General features: G+C 43.9%; 1 protein-coding gene across 2 annotated transcripts in view; it reads left to right on the forward strand.

Moving 5' to 3' along the window:
• Window positions 1-15,517, forward strand: part of SEZ6 (seizure related 6 homolog) — a 707,842-nt gene that overhangs the window by 685,321 nt on the left and 7,004 nt on the right. For both annotated transcript variants that reach the window (XM_056559052.1, XM_056559053.1), the window contains exons 12-16: window positions 5,817-6,008; window positions 8,265-8,459; window positions 11,087-11,125; window positions 13,850-13,970; window positions 14,089-14,191. In XM_056559052.1, the coding sequence (XP_056415027.1) occupies window positions 5,817-6,008; window positions 8,265-8,459; window positions 11,087-11,125; window positions 13,850-13,970; window positions 14,089-14,191 (650 nt within the window). The remainder of the gene's footprint in view (window positions 1-5,816; window positions 6,009-8,264; window positions 8,460-11,086; window positions 11,126-13,849; window positions 13,971-14,088; window positions 14,192-15,517) is intronic.

Raw genomic sequence — 15,517 nt, forward strand, 5'->3', positions numbered from 1 at the left:
GTCAGGACAGACGGAGAGAATAGTGAGAGAAAAAATTGTACTTGCGCCATCTTTTTCTCCTGCTATTTTCTCTGAAAATAGCGGCGCCCAACAGACCCTATTGACTATTATGGGATCCATCGGGACCCGTTATTTCCCATTGCGCCCCGTCAGAATGACGACCGTCGAACTCCAAAAAAAAAAAAAAAAAAAAGAGAGAGAGAGAGAGTTTGATGGCTGTAATTGATGGGGAACAACGGTAGTGTGAATGTAGCCTTATATAAACACATGGTGCATGATGAATTTGGGACATTTTTTTAAATATTGGGGGAGGAAGGAAGTTAGAAAACCATATAATTTTTGTTTTTGCAAAAGCCTCATTGGCACCAACAAATCTTTGTGGCTATTTAAAGTTTTCATACAACACATACTAAATAATAAAAACCACATACTTGAGTTGATGTGCAACCTGTCACAAGTAGTGCTGCAGCCAGACATGCTGGCTGCGAGCGTGCTCCGGCCCCGTCCTCCCATGCTGCTTCTGCCACTGTTCGCATGGTGGGACACACCCACATGAGGGCTCTCACGGTCCTCTCCACATCTCTGTCCCCTCCACTGTTCTCTGCTGTCTGCGTATGCGCTCCCGCCTCCTAGGGCACTCACGTGCCGGTTTCCTCAGTTTAAAGGGCCAGTGCACCATTGATTGGTACTTGTCTGGTCCTTTGTCTATTTAACCTCACACTTCCTTCCTGTCCTTGCCAGATCTTTGTGCTCACTAGCCATAGAGAAAGCGTTCAAGTTGTGTGTTGTCTACAGTGTTCCAGACCTCTTGCTTTGTAACCTGACCTTGCTCCTGTGCCGCCTGCCCTGACCTCTTGCCTGTACAGACTCCGAATTTTCCTCATCTTACCTGTGCCACGTAACACCTCAGCAGCCTGTGTGGACAAGTCTTATCAGGGGTAGCGACCTGGGTGCTGCCTGCCGCAGCAAGTCCATCCCACTTTGCGGCGGGCTCTGGTGAAAACCAGCAGCACCTTAGACTCCGCTCCCTGGTACAGCCCACGCCATCATCCACATAGGTTAAGCGGATTCACTGCTCCACTGCCGTTTCACGGCCCAGGAGTCTGACGCAGGCAGTGTACACATTCAGAAAATGGATCAAACAAAGTCCCAATTATTTCGACTTCACACTACGGAATATCCGAGCGGAATTCTGTTTTGAAATCTTGCTCGGAAATTCCAGTGCAGCAGAGTTCCATTGCTAGCAATAGGATTCCGCTGCACAGTGCACACTGCAGAGTATTAGAGGCAGACTTTTTGTCCAGAAAATACCCTCGAAAAATTCCACCAGAACATTTCATTCATTCAATGTTCTGGTGGATCTTTGCTCCGCAGACATTGCCATCTATGGGGATGGCACTATCTGCTTGGTCCTAGCGCCAAATGATTCCCTGGTGGAAAAAATGTAAATTTCGGACTCATATTCATTCTTTTGGTGGAACTCTGCGTGGACTGCATTGCCATCAATGGTGACAGTGCATGTCTGCATGGTCCTAGTGTCAATAGACTTTAGCAGCTCCTCCTGTGGACTCCAAGCGAAGATTCCGTAGTGTGAATGGGCCCTAAGGTGTATAGTGGTCTCCAGACTTTCCACCAACAGATGATGTCGATGCAGAAAAGGGTCTGACATGTTGGATTTTTGCTGCCTGACACTTTTATTTTGAAAAGGAATACGCCGGGCATCTCTTTTTAATATCCCAAAACTAGATTTGAATGTAGCCTTAGTGTTTATGAGCCATCAACTTTAGATTCATTAATAAAATGCCAGGACTACATTATAGATTTAGACATTCAGAGTATGTAGGAAGCTGCGTAACTACCCCTATGAACAGCGAAATAGTTACTATCATTGGTTATGTCCAGGATCTTTTAATCCAAGATTAGAATTCTGACTTGCATTTAGGTTGCCTTTTTATATGTATTTTATCAAAGGACTGTGTCATTATAGATCCATCAACTAATCCCTTTCACTTCAATAGCTTACAAATCATTGCTAGACATCATTCTAAATCCGTTCTGTCAGGGTCCGGTAGAAAACCACATCTGTCGTGATGCATTTTCTTTTCAAGGGGCAATAGATTGGACACTAATGTATAAGACAGGATCGGATTGAATAAGATTTTCAATATATTTAGAATCAGTTCCCATTGACCTCAATGAAGAAAACGTTACCGCACGAGATCCATTTTTTTTTTCTTCTAATAAGCCTACAGTAAGACAGAATGTTTGCAGTGGGGCTTGATCTTTTTTTTACTGTACTTCGAGCTCCTTGCCATGGGAACGTGTCATAGATATCACTATTCCTATCTGGCAGCTGAGCTAATATCCGTCATGGTAAATACAGCGATTCTCATGCAGGAATATACCGTATTTTTTGCCGTATAAGATGCACTTTTCCTTCCACAAAACTGGGGTGGAAAAGTTGGTGCGTCTTATATGGCGAATGCACACCTATCGCGGCGGTCCCTGCGGCCATCAACGGCTGGGACCCGCGGCTAATAAAGGACATCACCGATCGCGGTGATGCCCTATATTAACACTTTCAGACGTGGCGATCAAAGCTGACCGCCGCGTCTGAAGCGAAAGTGACACTAACCCGGCTGCATCAGGAGGGACCTTACCTGTCTCCTCAGTGTCTGCTCTGTGCCGGGATCCCCTGCATGGCCGGCGCTCTCCTTCGTCGTCATCACTTCGTCGCACGCCACCCCGTCATCCAACAGGAGCGGCGTGCATAGCGACATGATGGCGGCGACGGAGAGCAAGGATACCTGCCCGGCAGCATAGACGTTCCGGATCGACGGGGACGCGGCAACAGCGTTGGAGGGCGACATCCAGGGCAGCGGTGACGAGTGGTGACGGGTCCGGAGCGGCAGGGACATGTGAGTATTACCTCCTATACCAGTGGTCTTCAACCTGCGGACCTCCAGATGTTGCAAAACTACAACTCCTGGCATGCCCAGACAGCCAATGGCTGTCCGGGCATGCCGGGAGTTGTAGTTTTGCAACATCTGGAGGTCCGCTGGTTGAAGATCACTGTGACTAGAGATGAGCGAATTTACAGTAAATTCGATTCGTCACGAACTTCTTGGCTCGGCAGTTGATGACTTTTCCTGCATAAATTAGTTCAGCTTTCAGGTGCTCCGGTGGGCTGGAAAAGGTGGATACAGTCCTAGGAGATTCTTTCCTAGGAATGTGTCCACCTTTTCCAGCCCACCGGAGCACCTGAAGGCTGAACTAATTTACGCAGGATAAGTCATCAACTGCCGAGCCGAGAAGTTCGTGACTAATCGAATTTACTGTAAGTTCGCTCATCTCTAACTGTGACCTATACTTTACATTGTATTCTAGAATTTCCTCATTTAAAATTGGGTGCGTCTTATATGCCAGAGCATCCTATAGGGTGAAAAATACGTTACTTTGTGCCTCAAGCTCCACAAATATAAAACTATTAAAAATGAATTGTCATTAAAAAAAATGCAAGTATTTTAATAGAAAAGTTAAAAAGTTAATGGTAACACTGCAACTCTCACATTAGTGATTAGATGGAAAGGTAGAAGTTAATGATATATTAAAATAGAAATTTAAATAATGTAATCAAAAAGTGTCCTGCGATAGTGGAAAGAAAAGAAGGGATTTGTCTTTTTCCATTTTGGGACAACAGCTCCCCCTACTGGTGTCTAGATAACTTGCATACCAACAAAATATTTAATCACTACTGGACCAATCAATAAATATACTCAATTAAAATCAACAAACTTGTTACACAGACGGTCACCGTGATACATGAAAAAATTAATATAAACCAATACTTATAGGGGAGACAACCACAGCATCAAATGGAGGGTTATATAGAGGATTATCATTCATATGGCTGGTGCGAACATCCAGGACAATAAGGGTATGTCCACACGGTAGAAAAATGTGTAGAATGTCTGGCCGGAAAACACAAACGGACATTCCGCACGTTTAAAAGTTTCAGCAGGTACTAGGACCCCTCGAAAATGCGCCGTCTCACAGACAGCAATGTATTTCTGAGCGAAATCCCCAGAAAGAATAGACAAGTCAATTCTTTCTGCGGATGCCAGAATCGGGATCCCTGTGCACAGTGCAGCAGAATCCCATCGAAACTCTGCTGCAGCGGAATGTCCATGTGGAATATTCCGGCGGAATTCCGAACGGACATTCCGCCGTGTGAACATAGCCAAAGGCTTTTTACATAGCGCTCAATAACAGACAGTCTAATTTACCTGTGAATACCTAATATATACATTGGGCCTTTATATGTTAGGGCCTAGGTCTCCAAACTGTGAACCTCCAGCTGTTGCAAAACTACAACTCTCAGTATGCCTGGACAGCCGTTGGCTGTCCAGGCATGCTGGGAGTTGTAGTTTTGTCACAGTTTGGAGATCGCTGTCCTACTTATGCACATGCTACAACGGCAACTCCTTTCACATGGAATACATTTTTTATTTGCCGAAATTTTTACAACAAATTTACCTTAGGATACAGCCAATACATGGCGTCAAAGCTGCAAACTTGGGTAATGGAATTTTTTTTTCTGTATGGAGTCAATTTTGTCATGTTCCCTCAATGGCATATGACACATTCTTCACATGAGAGTTAAAGGGGTATTCCAGTGAAAAACTATTTATTTTTTATTTATTTTTTTAAATCAACCGGTGGCAGAAAGTAAAACAGATTTGTAAATTACTTCTATTTAAAAATCTTAACCTTTCAAGTACTTATTAGCTGCTGTATGTTCCACAGGAAGTTCTTTTCTTTTTTAATTTTCTTTTCTGTCTGACCACAGTGCTCTCTGTCTGTCTCAGGAACTGTCAAGAGCAGGATATGTTTGCTATGGGGATTTGCTCCTGCTCTGGACAGTTCCTGAAACAGACATAGGTGTCAGAAGAGAGCACTGTGGTCAAACAGAAAATAAATTTAAATGGACACATTAAAAAAATGTTTGCTATTGCACTCCTTATGGTAAATAAAAAAAACATTTCTAATATACTTTGTTTAAAAAAAAAATGAAGTTGTCTATGTTTTGTTTGTATTTAAAAATAGCTGCCACTAGGTGTCTCCCTACTTGTCCAGAGCACATTTCCCCCCCATCTTTTGCACAGACTTTGGACTCCTGCTGGCCTAGCAGAAGTCCAAAATCAGGAAATGTTGAGGGGGGGGGGGCAGCCTTATCCAATCATAGCTCATCTTACACTGAACTGCTCTGGGCTGTGTGTAGCAGAGTGAGGGAGGAAGTTCTCCCCTGTATGGCTTCAGATGATGTCAAGCCAGCTGGGGAACACACCTTACCAGTCTGTGAATCTGACTGAGACTGAGCAGAGAATACAGAGCAATATCAAGGTAGAAAACTAAAAAAATAATAATAATAAAGGCAGGGGGTGGTTTATCATGATGGGGGCAGTGAACTGGGAGGATTATAAAATTTAACAAGATAATGAGAGGTACTCTTTAAAAGGAAAATAACTTCCTGTGGAGCATACAGCAGCTGATAAGCACTGGTAGGGTTAAGATTTGTAAATAAAAGTAATTTTCAAATCTGTTTAACATCCTGATTTAAAAAAAATGTTTTTTCACCAGAGTACCCCTTTAACTGTACTGTCCATCTGGAGACCAACCTCATATGTGTGATCCTTAGTCAATAGGAATTATTTTAGCACTGTCAATACTATATACACTGTATATACATTGTTGATTATTTACTAATATCTCATTCCAGTTCACAATATTTCTACATGCCTGTGTTCTTTCTCTAGTGACGTCCTGTTCGGATCCCGGAGATGTTACTCACAGCCGCAGGATTCTTTCAAATGCAAAGTTCCCGGTGGGCAGCACAGTGCGTTATGTGTGTGACAAAGGCTTTGTGCTGACTGGAAGCATTACCCTTACCTGCTACAACCGTCAAGCTGGTGTGCCCAAGTGGAGTGACCGTGCACCAAAGTGTGTCCGTAAGTCCTAATTATTTCATAACTAAAAAAAACTGCTTATTATCTAAATGATTTAGGTGAAAAAATATGATTTCTGGGACCCCCATTTATAGTAGAATGTGAGTCCTGGGACCCCTCTTCTTCCTCACCACACAACCACAGTGAGGAGGTACAATACCAGTCATGCAATGAAGACAAACAGGGTCTTTGGTGATTTTTAGTGATTAGTGACGCCCCCGTGATCATACATTTATGTCCTATCATGTCTATTGATAATAAATGTCAATTGTAAGAAAATCAGGAACTATTCCTGAGGAAGCCAACAAATATGAGGTGTCCTCTAGACCTCTAGCCCTGGGACAACTTTATGGTTGATATTGCCTGTATCCTGTTTCATGCACTTTTTGATTCACTTTATTTTATCTAACATAAGGAAGAGATTTCAATCGGAGGCACGTGACGTAAACACCATTGTTGCAATTAAAACCATGAACACATGCATAGTCTCATGGTGGACGTCGGTTCAAAAGTAGTGCTGAATATAGCGGTGGTGCTAGGAAAATGTAGACATAGAAAAATAACAATGAAAAAGGAGAGAAGTCCCGCAACTCCCCTCTGTGAAATGGATCAGCGTAATAGGGCCGCCCAAGGATAACCGGGATGGTGCGGGAAGCTCAGAGGCTACCTGCATGAAACCTACCGGTTTGTAGCCTCTGAGCTTCCCGCACCATCTTGGTTATCCATGGCGGCCCGATTACACTGATCCATTTCACAGAGGTGAGTTGCGGGACTTCTCTGCTTTTTTTTTTTATTGTCACTTTATTTTAGATCACCTTTTTTCTTTCTATGTGTTCTATATGGTTGGGTATGCGGTATTGTGGGTACCAGTTATTATTTTAGTGAGGCCAGTACTATCCATGTATGTGACTCACAAACACAAGATCCCATATATAAGGGATCACTATACCCTTTTGAAATCCCTACCTAAAACATAACCTTTAATGAGTTTTCAAAATGAATTTGGCACCTAAGAGTGTGTAGAGCACAATAGCTGTGACAATGATTCCTCAAAAGGTACAAGTGTTAAAATATGAGGCCATCAGGGCTGTGCAATATATATTGTTATGTAATGCTGGTAGCTGCAGTCCACCAGTCTACTTTGATACTCTGACAACACAAGACTAAAACTTAAAGGGGTTATCCAGGAAAAAACTTTTTTTATATATATATCAACTGGCTCCAGAAAGTTAAACAGATTTGTAAATTACTTCTATTAAAAAATCTTAATCCTTTCAGTACTTATGAGCTTCTGAAGTTTAGGTTGTTCTTTTCTGTCTAAGTAATCTCTGATGACACGTGTCTCGGGAACCGCCCAGTTTAGAAGAGGTTTGCTATGGGAATTTGCTTCTAAACTGGGCGTTTCCCAAGACACGTGTCATCAGAGATTACTTAGACAGAAAAGAACAACCTTTACTTCAGAAGCTCATAAGTACTGAAAGGATTAATATTTTTTAATAGAAGTAATTTACAAATCTGTTTAACTTTCTGGAACCAGTTGATATATAAAAAAAAGTTTTTTCCTGGATAACCCCTTTAAACACATCTAGCCCCTCTTTCACGTTTCTCTAATCAGAGCATTCTCAGAGATCTGGGTCAGAATGTATATGGGCCCAAGAATTTGAAGGGATATCCCAGGGAAAAACTTTTTTATATATATATATATATATATATATATATATATATATATATATATATATATATATATATCAACTGGCTCCAGAAAGTTAAACAGATTTGTGAATTACTTCTATTAAAAAATCTTCAACCTTTCAATAATTATCAGCTGCTGAAGTTGAGTTGTTGTTTTCTGTCTGGCAACAGTTCTCTCTGCTGACATCTCTGCTTGTCTCTGCACAGTTTAGAAGAGGTTTGCTATGGGGATTTGCTTCTAAACTGGGTGGTTCCTGAGACAGGTGTCATCGGAGAGCACTTAGACACAAAAGAACAACTCAACTTTAGCAGCTCATAAGTACTGAAAGGATTAAGATTTTTTAATAGAAATAATTTACAAATCTGTTTAACTTTCTGGAGCCAGTTGATATATAAAAAAAAAAAAGTTTTTTTTTCTGGATAACCCCTTTAATGTTTTGTGTCTTTAATAAAATTCATATAAAGTCTTCAGAACAATGTGGTAAACAGATGACGGGCTCCACCGTTACTTTTATTTCCGGAAATTCAGTGAACTGATTATTTTATATATATATTTTTTCTCTTTAGCTGAAAAATATGAGCCATGTGTAAACCCAGGGACACCAGAAAATGGTCACCAAGAACCTGAGAGAAGGGTGTACCAACCAGGAGATGCCTTGAGATTTTCCTGTAATTCTGGATACATGCTGATGGGAGAACATAGTATAAAGTGTATTCCTGGACACCCATCACAATGGAGCAGCTCTCCACCAATCTGTAAAGGTAATAATGAATAATGTAGATACTAGAGGGGCAATAACACATACGGGAACCACATAACGTGTGTACACAGGGGTAGAATACAGCCTGATGCTTGTGAAATCATCTACTGAATCATCAGATGTCAGAATAAATATCAATAATTCATGACTAGAAGTAACAAGATTACATTTTCTTAATGATATGAACAATTTCCAGCTATTTGGGGAACATGATAATTGTGTTTTTACTGATATACATCAGTAGGCAGATATAGATGTGGTGTCCCGGTACCGTATTGCATACCGTACCTTGGTAGGGGTCCCCAAAGTCAGAGTTCCTAGGAACTGTGGGGGTCCGCAAGTATAGTCATCTCCTAGTCACCCCTCAAATAGTTAATATATTATTAACGTAAATGTAAATAATGTACAGAAAAAGTGTACTTACCTTGCGTTAGCGTCGCAGGACCTGCGGGTGACGTGACGGTGGTTTAGTCTCTATGGTAGGTAAAAGGACCTTAGGAGGTTCTGGATCATGTGATACCCACAATGCCTTGTAAAGCTGATTGACAGATGGTGTGGACCAATCCTAAAACGGCCAACCCCTGCCCATATAAGGGAGCTGCCGCCAATAGACGCTCTCTTGGGTTGCTGACTTTGGATGAGGTAGGACCTTTGCAACTTTCAACGACAATTACTAGGCCAATGCCTTGCGGCCTCGGCTGAATCAGTTAGTGAGTTTTTCTAAATTTCCCCGCAAATATCGTCAAGGACCCTGGACCTAAATATAACCCTAAATCCAGCGGATCTGCGCAAACTAAATCCTTACAAGCTAAAGAACTTACTAAAAGTCCCAACCAACTGTCAATCTAAGCTAAGCTGTTCATAGACTCTGTTACAAAGACTATTCCTATGATCGCATGTTACAGAAAATCTTCAGTAAAGTTTCTGCAAGTTTTCAGCAAAGCTCTGGTTGTGGACAATACTTTATTCTGCAAACACCTATCGTCCTTGGGAAGGGTGGCGATAGGCCAAGTCACACAGCATTTAACCCTCACCCTGGCGTCACGACTGACAAGGGTTAATAGCACCCTTTATATCCCGCACAGCAATATCCCAATCACCCTTCACACCCACAAGGCACCACATAAATAAGCATAACGTTTTCTTCCCCTTGTAAATAAATACTATAAAAAATAACTTATCGTATTTTTCGCACTATAAGACGCACCTGACCATAAGACGCACCTAGGTTTTAGAGGAGGAGAACAAGAAAAAAAAACAGCAGGCCCCCCTTGTAGACAGTGCCCCCTTGTAAACAGCAGGCCCCCCCTTGTAGAAAATGCCCCCTTGTAAACAGCAGCCCCCCACTTATAGACAGTGACCCTTGTAAACAGCAGCCCCCCCCCCACTTATAGACAGTGCCCCATTGTAAACAGCAGACCCCCCCCCACTTATAGACAGTGCCCCATTGTAAACAGCAGCCCCCCCACTTATAGACAGTGCCCCCTTGTAAACAGCAGGCCCCCCCTTGTAGACAGTGCCCCCTTGTAAACAGCAGGCCCCCCCTTGTAGACAGTGCCCCCTTGTAAACAGCAGCCCCCCCCCACTTATAGACAGTGCCCCCTCGTAAACAGCAGCCCCCCCCCCCCCCACTTATAGACAGTGCCCCCTTGTAAACAGCAGCCCCCCCCCCCCACTTATAGACAGTGCCCCCTTGTAAACAGCAGCCACCCCCCCCCACTTATAGACAGTGCCCCCTTGTAAACAGCAGGCCCTCTTTGTACACAGTGCCCCCTTGTAAACAGCAGCTCCCCCCATTTATAGACAGTGCCCCCTTGTAAACAGCAGCCCCCCCCCCCTTGTAGAAAGTGCCCCCTTGTAAACAGCAGCCCCCTCCCCTTGTAGACAGTGCCCCCTTGTAAACAGCAGGCCCTCCTTGTAAACAGTGCCCCCTTGTAAACAGCAGCCCCCCCCCCTTGTAGACAGTGCCCCCACGGTAGTTGCTTACCTGCGGTTGACGCTCCGCTACCCCGTTCTGCCATCTGCATCCCCGTTCTGCCGTCCGCATCATAACATCCTATGGAGGAGCATGTGACATACACGTCACTCCTCCTTCTTCCGTAGCATTATGCTGGGCGCAGGGGAGGAGGTGGAGTGACGTGTGTGTCACATGTTTCTCCATAGGACGCCATGATGCGGATGGCAGAACGGGGATGCGGACAGCAGAACGGGGCAGCGGAGCGGGGCATTTGACGGCAGCACTGCAGCAGGTATTGGCCTTGGTATCGGGGACATTAAACGAGTCCCCAATACCATGCAAATGCCGGGTATCGGCACACACATTTGCTCCATAAGACGCACAGACATTTCCTTCCCACTTTTGAGGGGAGAAAAAGTGAGTCTTATGGGGCGAAAAATACGGGTAAATACTGAGATATACAATCTGCAGCAATTCTGAGGAACAGTCATAGTTAGTAATTGTAAGGAACATATATAATATACAGTATATAGACCGCCACCAAGATTGTGGGGAAGCAAGTCTGCCACCCATAGGCCAAAGTTTGCAATGCAAAGCAACAACCCAAAAATTTTTTGCAAACATCCTGATAATTAGAATAATAGCTTTTTATTCTTTTTCCTCTTCCACAGCTTCCTATAAAGAATTCTACAGTAACCAGGGAGTTGAAGGTGAGTGCCATCTAAAACTTAATGCAGGGATTCAAGCTTTATACCTTAGAATCACGTTGTGTAATGGACTTAAAAGCTGTGTAGACGCACAAAGTCTAAGAAAAGCAGTGTACAGCTATAAGTATACGAAGACTCATTTGTCAGAGAGACAAATAAATGAGAGGGAGATGCACATAAACGGATCATTGATCTCTATAGAAATGTCATGGAGCAGAATAGGAACAATAAATGCTCTTACTTCTCTATGTCTACTGACTACTAATCACAGACTGGCTGGAGGGGGAGACTTTAGAGAGATGTCCACGCCTATGTCCATGTTTTGTTTAGTCAACGTAAAAAAAAGATATGGAACTTTCTGATATCCCTTATATTTTATGTTTCAAAATCTCGGCTTGCTCTCAGCGCAATTGAACATGTTGCCTTGTTTAAATTTAGAGGCTGAAATTGGTCCTGGTCAAGTGTTTTCATGTAAAAGATTAGTAGAGAGGAAAAAAGGGGGGATTTTTAGTGGAGCGCTTCTGCTTGGCGATGAACAAAACTCAAAACAGCCACGGTTGCACAGGACAAAGGTTTATTGGAAATAGAATAGATAGGATAGGATAACGCGTTTCGGTGCTAACAAGCGCCTTCCTCAGGTCCAACAGAGTTCAAGTTTGTGTGTCCTTTCTGTGCATGCAGTGCAGCGGTGACGCCACCACTGCACAGCATGCACAGACAGGACACACAAACTTGAACTCTGTGGACCTGAGGAAGGCGCTTGTCAGTGCCGAAACGCGTTGTCCTATCTATTCTATTTCCAATAAACCTTTGTCCTGTGCAACTGTGGCTGTTTTGAGTTTTGTTCATCCACAAAAAATCCCCCCTTTTTTCCTCTCTACTACTTCGCATTTCCGTACCTTTTGAGGATACGGAAGAAGGGGATAGCGAGCAGCACGCTGCACACATCCTACTCATCTACCCTCTCACAGAGGGTTTCTGTTTTGCTCTGCTGGAATCTCCTGGCGGACCGCGACAAAGTCCAAGACGAAGGGGTGAGTTAGGCTCCCACGTTCCTCCCACCATCTCCCCTGAGAGCGCCCCTCTCATTTTTACTTCTGCCTTTGTACGTAAAAGATTAGGCAATCTTCTTAAAGTCATACAGAAGAATGTCCCCCTGAAAAATAACAGACTGGTTGAGAAACGCTGCTCTAGGCCAATGTTCCGCAACCTGTGGCATTCTGGCTGTTGCAAAACTACAACTACCTGCCTGCCTGACTCTGGATTTGAATTTGATGCATTTCTGCCAACAAAGACTCCACCCAAAACTGACTCCAAGTCCATGGTGTCAACTCCATAGTGAAGAAAAGAACAAAACGATCCAGCACTGAAGAAAATCCCAGCATTATTAGATCCTTTTGAAACCAGCATGGAAATACTGTACATACTTCACATGGTCTGAACAATCTTGACGCGTTTCGAGCGCATGCGCTCGAAACGCATCAAGATTGTTCAGACCATGTGAAGTGTGTCTTGCCACACTGGTTTTAAGAGGATCTAATAAAGCTGGGATTTTCTTCAGTGCTGGATGGTTTTGTTCTTTTGTTCATTGTTGAACACGTAGAGCCTAAGTGAGGATCCGTGCAAGATCCAAAGCAGGTGAGCTGGACTCTCCTTCATTTTACTTCCATGGTCAACTCCATAGCCCTGCTTTAAAGTGAACCTCACCATACAAGCACATATCATGCTTTAGCGTACACTGTCCACACCACCTTCTTTAAATAGGCCTTCCTCCTGCTACAGTCATCACATGGAACATAGCACACATCATTATGGCTAAGTTTCCACACAGGTTTCTTTCTGGCGTTTTTTGGAAAAAAGTTTTTGAGCCAAAGCCAGAAGTGTATCTAGAAGGAATGGAAATATTAAGGAAGGACTTAAACTTCTTCTTACTGATGGATCCACTTCTGGCTTTGACACAAAAACTTCAGTGGCAGTGTTCCGAAAAGGGCCAGAATAAAACCTGTGTGGAAACTTAGCATAAGGCTTCCGCTCCTCTGATGGATCGCCTTCATAGTCAGAGGGGACTACAAAGCCCAATAATTCAGGAACTGGGTTAGGGAGTGGGCGATCGTAATGCTGTGAACTGGTATGTGATCAGCCTCCCTATAGCTATGTACAGGTTACTTCCACCTGTTTGTTTTTTTGTTTTTTCAAAGTGACCATAGGTCTTCTTTAAGAGGGAAGGGTCCAGTAAATCACCCTAAGGCCCGATTACCACTGAAATTCCACCGGAGATCCCGAGGGCAGCATTAGGACCATGCGCACTGCATTGCCATCCCCACAGATGGCAATGGATTGTTGACCGGATCCGCCAAAAGATCATAAATGCATTGCCATCTATGGGGACGGCAATGTAGTCAGTGTGCAGTCCTGGTGCCGCCAGAGGGATCTTTGGTGAAAATTCCGTTTGGAGATTCCATAGTGTGAACCCAACCTAAATGTGCCCAATACATTTTTGTTGAAGAAGGAGACCACTGCCATAACTCCTATGGTTAGAAGGAGCTTACAGGCAGCTGGACACGGAAACCAGTTAGTGTTGCTGTAGGTTTTATCATCAGGGTGTTTATTCTTTCTTATTTTGTAAGCTGTCAAATAATTTGTGAATAAGATCTTCATGAGAAGTGACTTTACCTAAAAAAAAAATACAAGCTAACAAGCTGTTGGTTTTCTTCTCATTCCATCCAGCTGTGGAGAAGGCAGCGGCGTCAGGCATCCCTGTAGAAGGAACACACATCCTGCTGGCCATCTTTGTTCCTGTGATCATGGTGGCACTTGTCATCGCTGCCATCTACCTATACTTCTCCAAGTAAGAGGATACAAGCAGAACGTTTTTTTTTTTTTTTTTTTTTCTTCAGGGCAACAACAGCTGACTGTTCCAAAAACCTGAGCTTCTCTGATTTTTCCTTTTTATCTTCCTCGTACAGGCTACAAGGAAAAGCTCTCCTACGCCTGCCCCTCTCCGCGTCGCCTCCATATGATCAAGTCACTGTGGAGTCTGCTTTTGATAATCCCACATTTGAGACAATAGTGAGTACAACTCATACTCAGTACCAACAGATGTTAATGACCATGATCCGGGCCTTATTTGTTCAATTTACCAGATGTTAATGACCATGATCCAGGCCTTATTTGTTCAATTTACCGTATTTGTCAGCGTATAACACGCATTTTTAAGCTAAAATTATAACTTAAAATATCTGCGCAGTATACACTGATAAACTCTATCTGGCCCTGCAGAAGCCGCTACGGTTTAATGATTTAAAGCGGCCGCTTTAAATCATGTAGCTGCAGCGGCTTCTTCGGGGCCAGAGGCCCCCCGCCACCCAGATCCCATCCTTGGCTTTCATATTTACCTGTCAACACGCTCCTGCGCCTGACAGCACCCTCCTGCTCCTGCGGGCCGCTTTAAATCATGTAGCTGCAGCGGCTTCTTCGGGGCCAGAGGCCCCCCGCCAACCAGATCCCATCCTCGGCTTTCATATTTACCTGTCAACGCGCTCCTGCGCCTGACAGCACCCTCCTGCTCCTGCGGCCCCTTTAAATCATGTAGCTGCAGCGGCTTCTTCGGGGCCAGAGGCCCCCCGCCAACCAGATCCCATCCTCGGCTTTCATATTTACCTGTCAACGCGCTCCTGCGCCTGACAGCACCCTCCTGCTCCTGCGGCCGCTTTAAATCATGTAGCTGCAGCGGCTTCTTCGGGGCCAGAGGCCCCCCCGCCACCCAGATCCCATCCTTGGCTTTCATATTTACCTGTCAACACGCTCCTGCGCCTGACAGTGCCCTCCTGCTCCTGCGGCTGCTTTAAAACATTAAACCGCAGCGGCTTCTGCGGGGCCAGAAAGATTTATTGGGGTATACACGCATTTACACACACCCTCATTTTAACAAGGATATTTGGGTAAAAAACTTTTTTCAACCCAAATTTCCTTGGAAATTTTAGGGTGCGTGTTGTAGGCCAGTGCGTGTTATACCTCGATAAATACGGTATATGTTTATTGTCTAGTGCATTGTTTTCGCAACCAGTTTGCCTCCAGCTGTTGCAAAACTACAACTCACAGCATGCCTGGACAGCCTTTGGCTGTCCAGGCATGCTGTGAGTTGTAGTTCTGCAACAGCTGGAGGCGCACTGGTTTGAAAACACTGCTCTAGAAGGTTGTTCTTTTCTGTCTAAGTGCTCTCTGATGACACGTGTCTCGGGAACCACCCAGTTTAGAAGAGGTTTGCTATGGAGATTTGCTTCTAAACTGGGCGGTTCCCGAGACAGGTGTCATCAGAGAGCACTTAGACAGAAAAGAACAACCTTAACTTCAGAAGCTCATAAGTACTGAAAGGATTAAGATTTTTTAATAGAA

The sequence above is a fragment of the Hyla sarda genome, chromosome 2 (genome assembly GCF_029499605.1).
Source record: "Hyla sarda isolate aHylSar1 chromosome 2, aHylSar1.hap1, whole genome shotgun sequence".
NCBI classification, from domain to species: Eukaryota; Metazoa; Chordata; class Amphibia; order Anura; family Hylidae; genus Hyla; species Hyla sarda.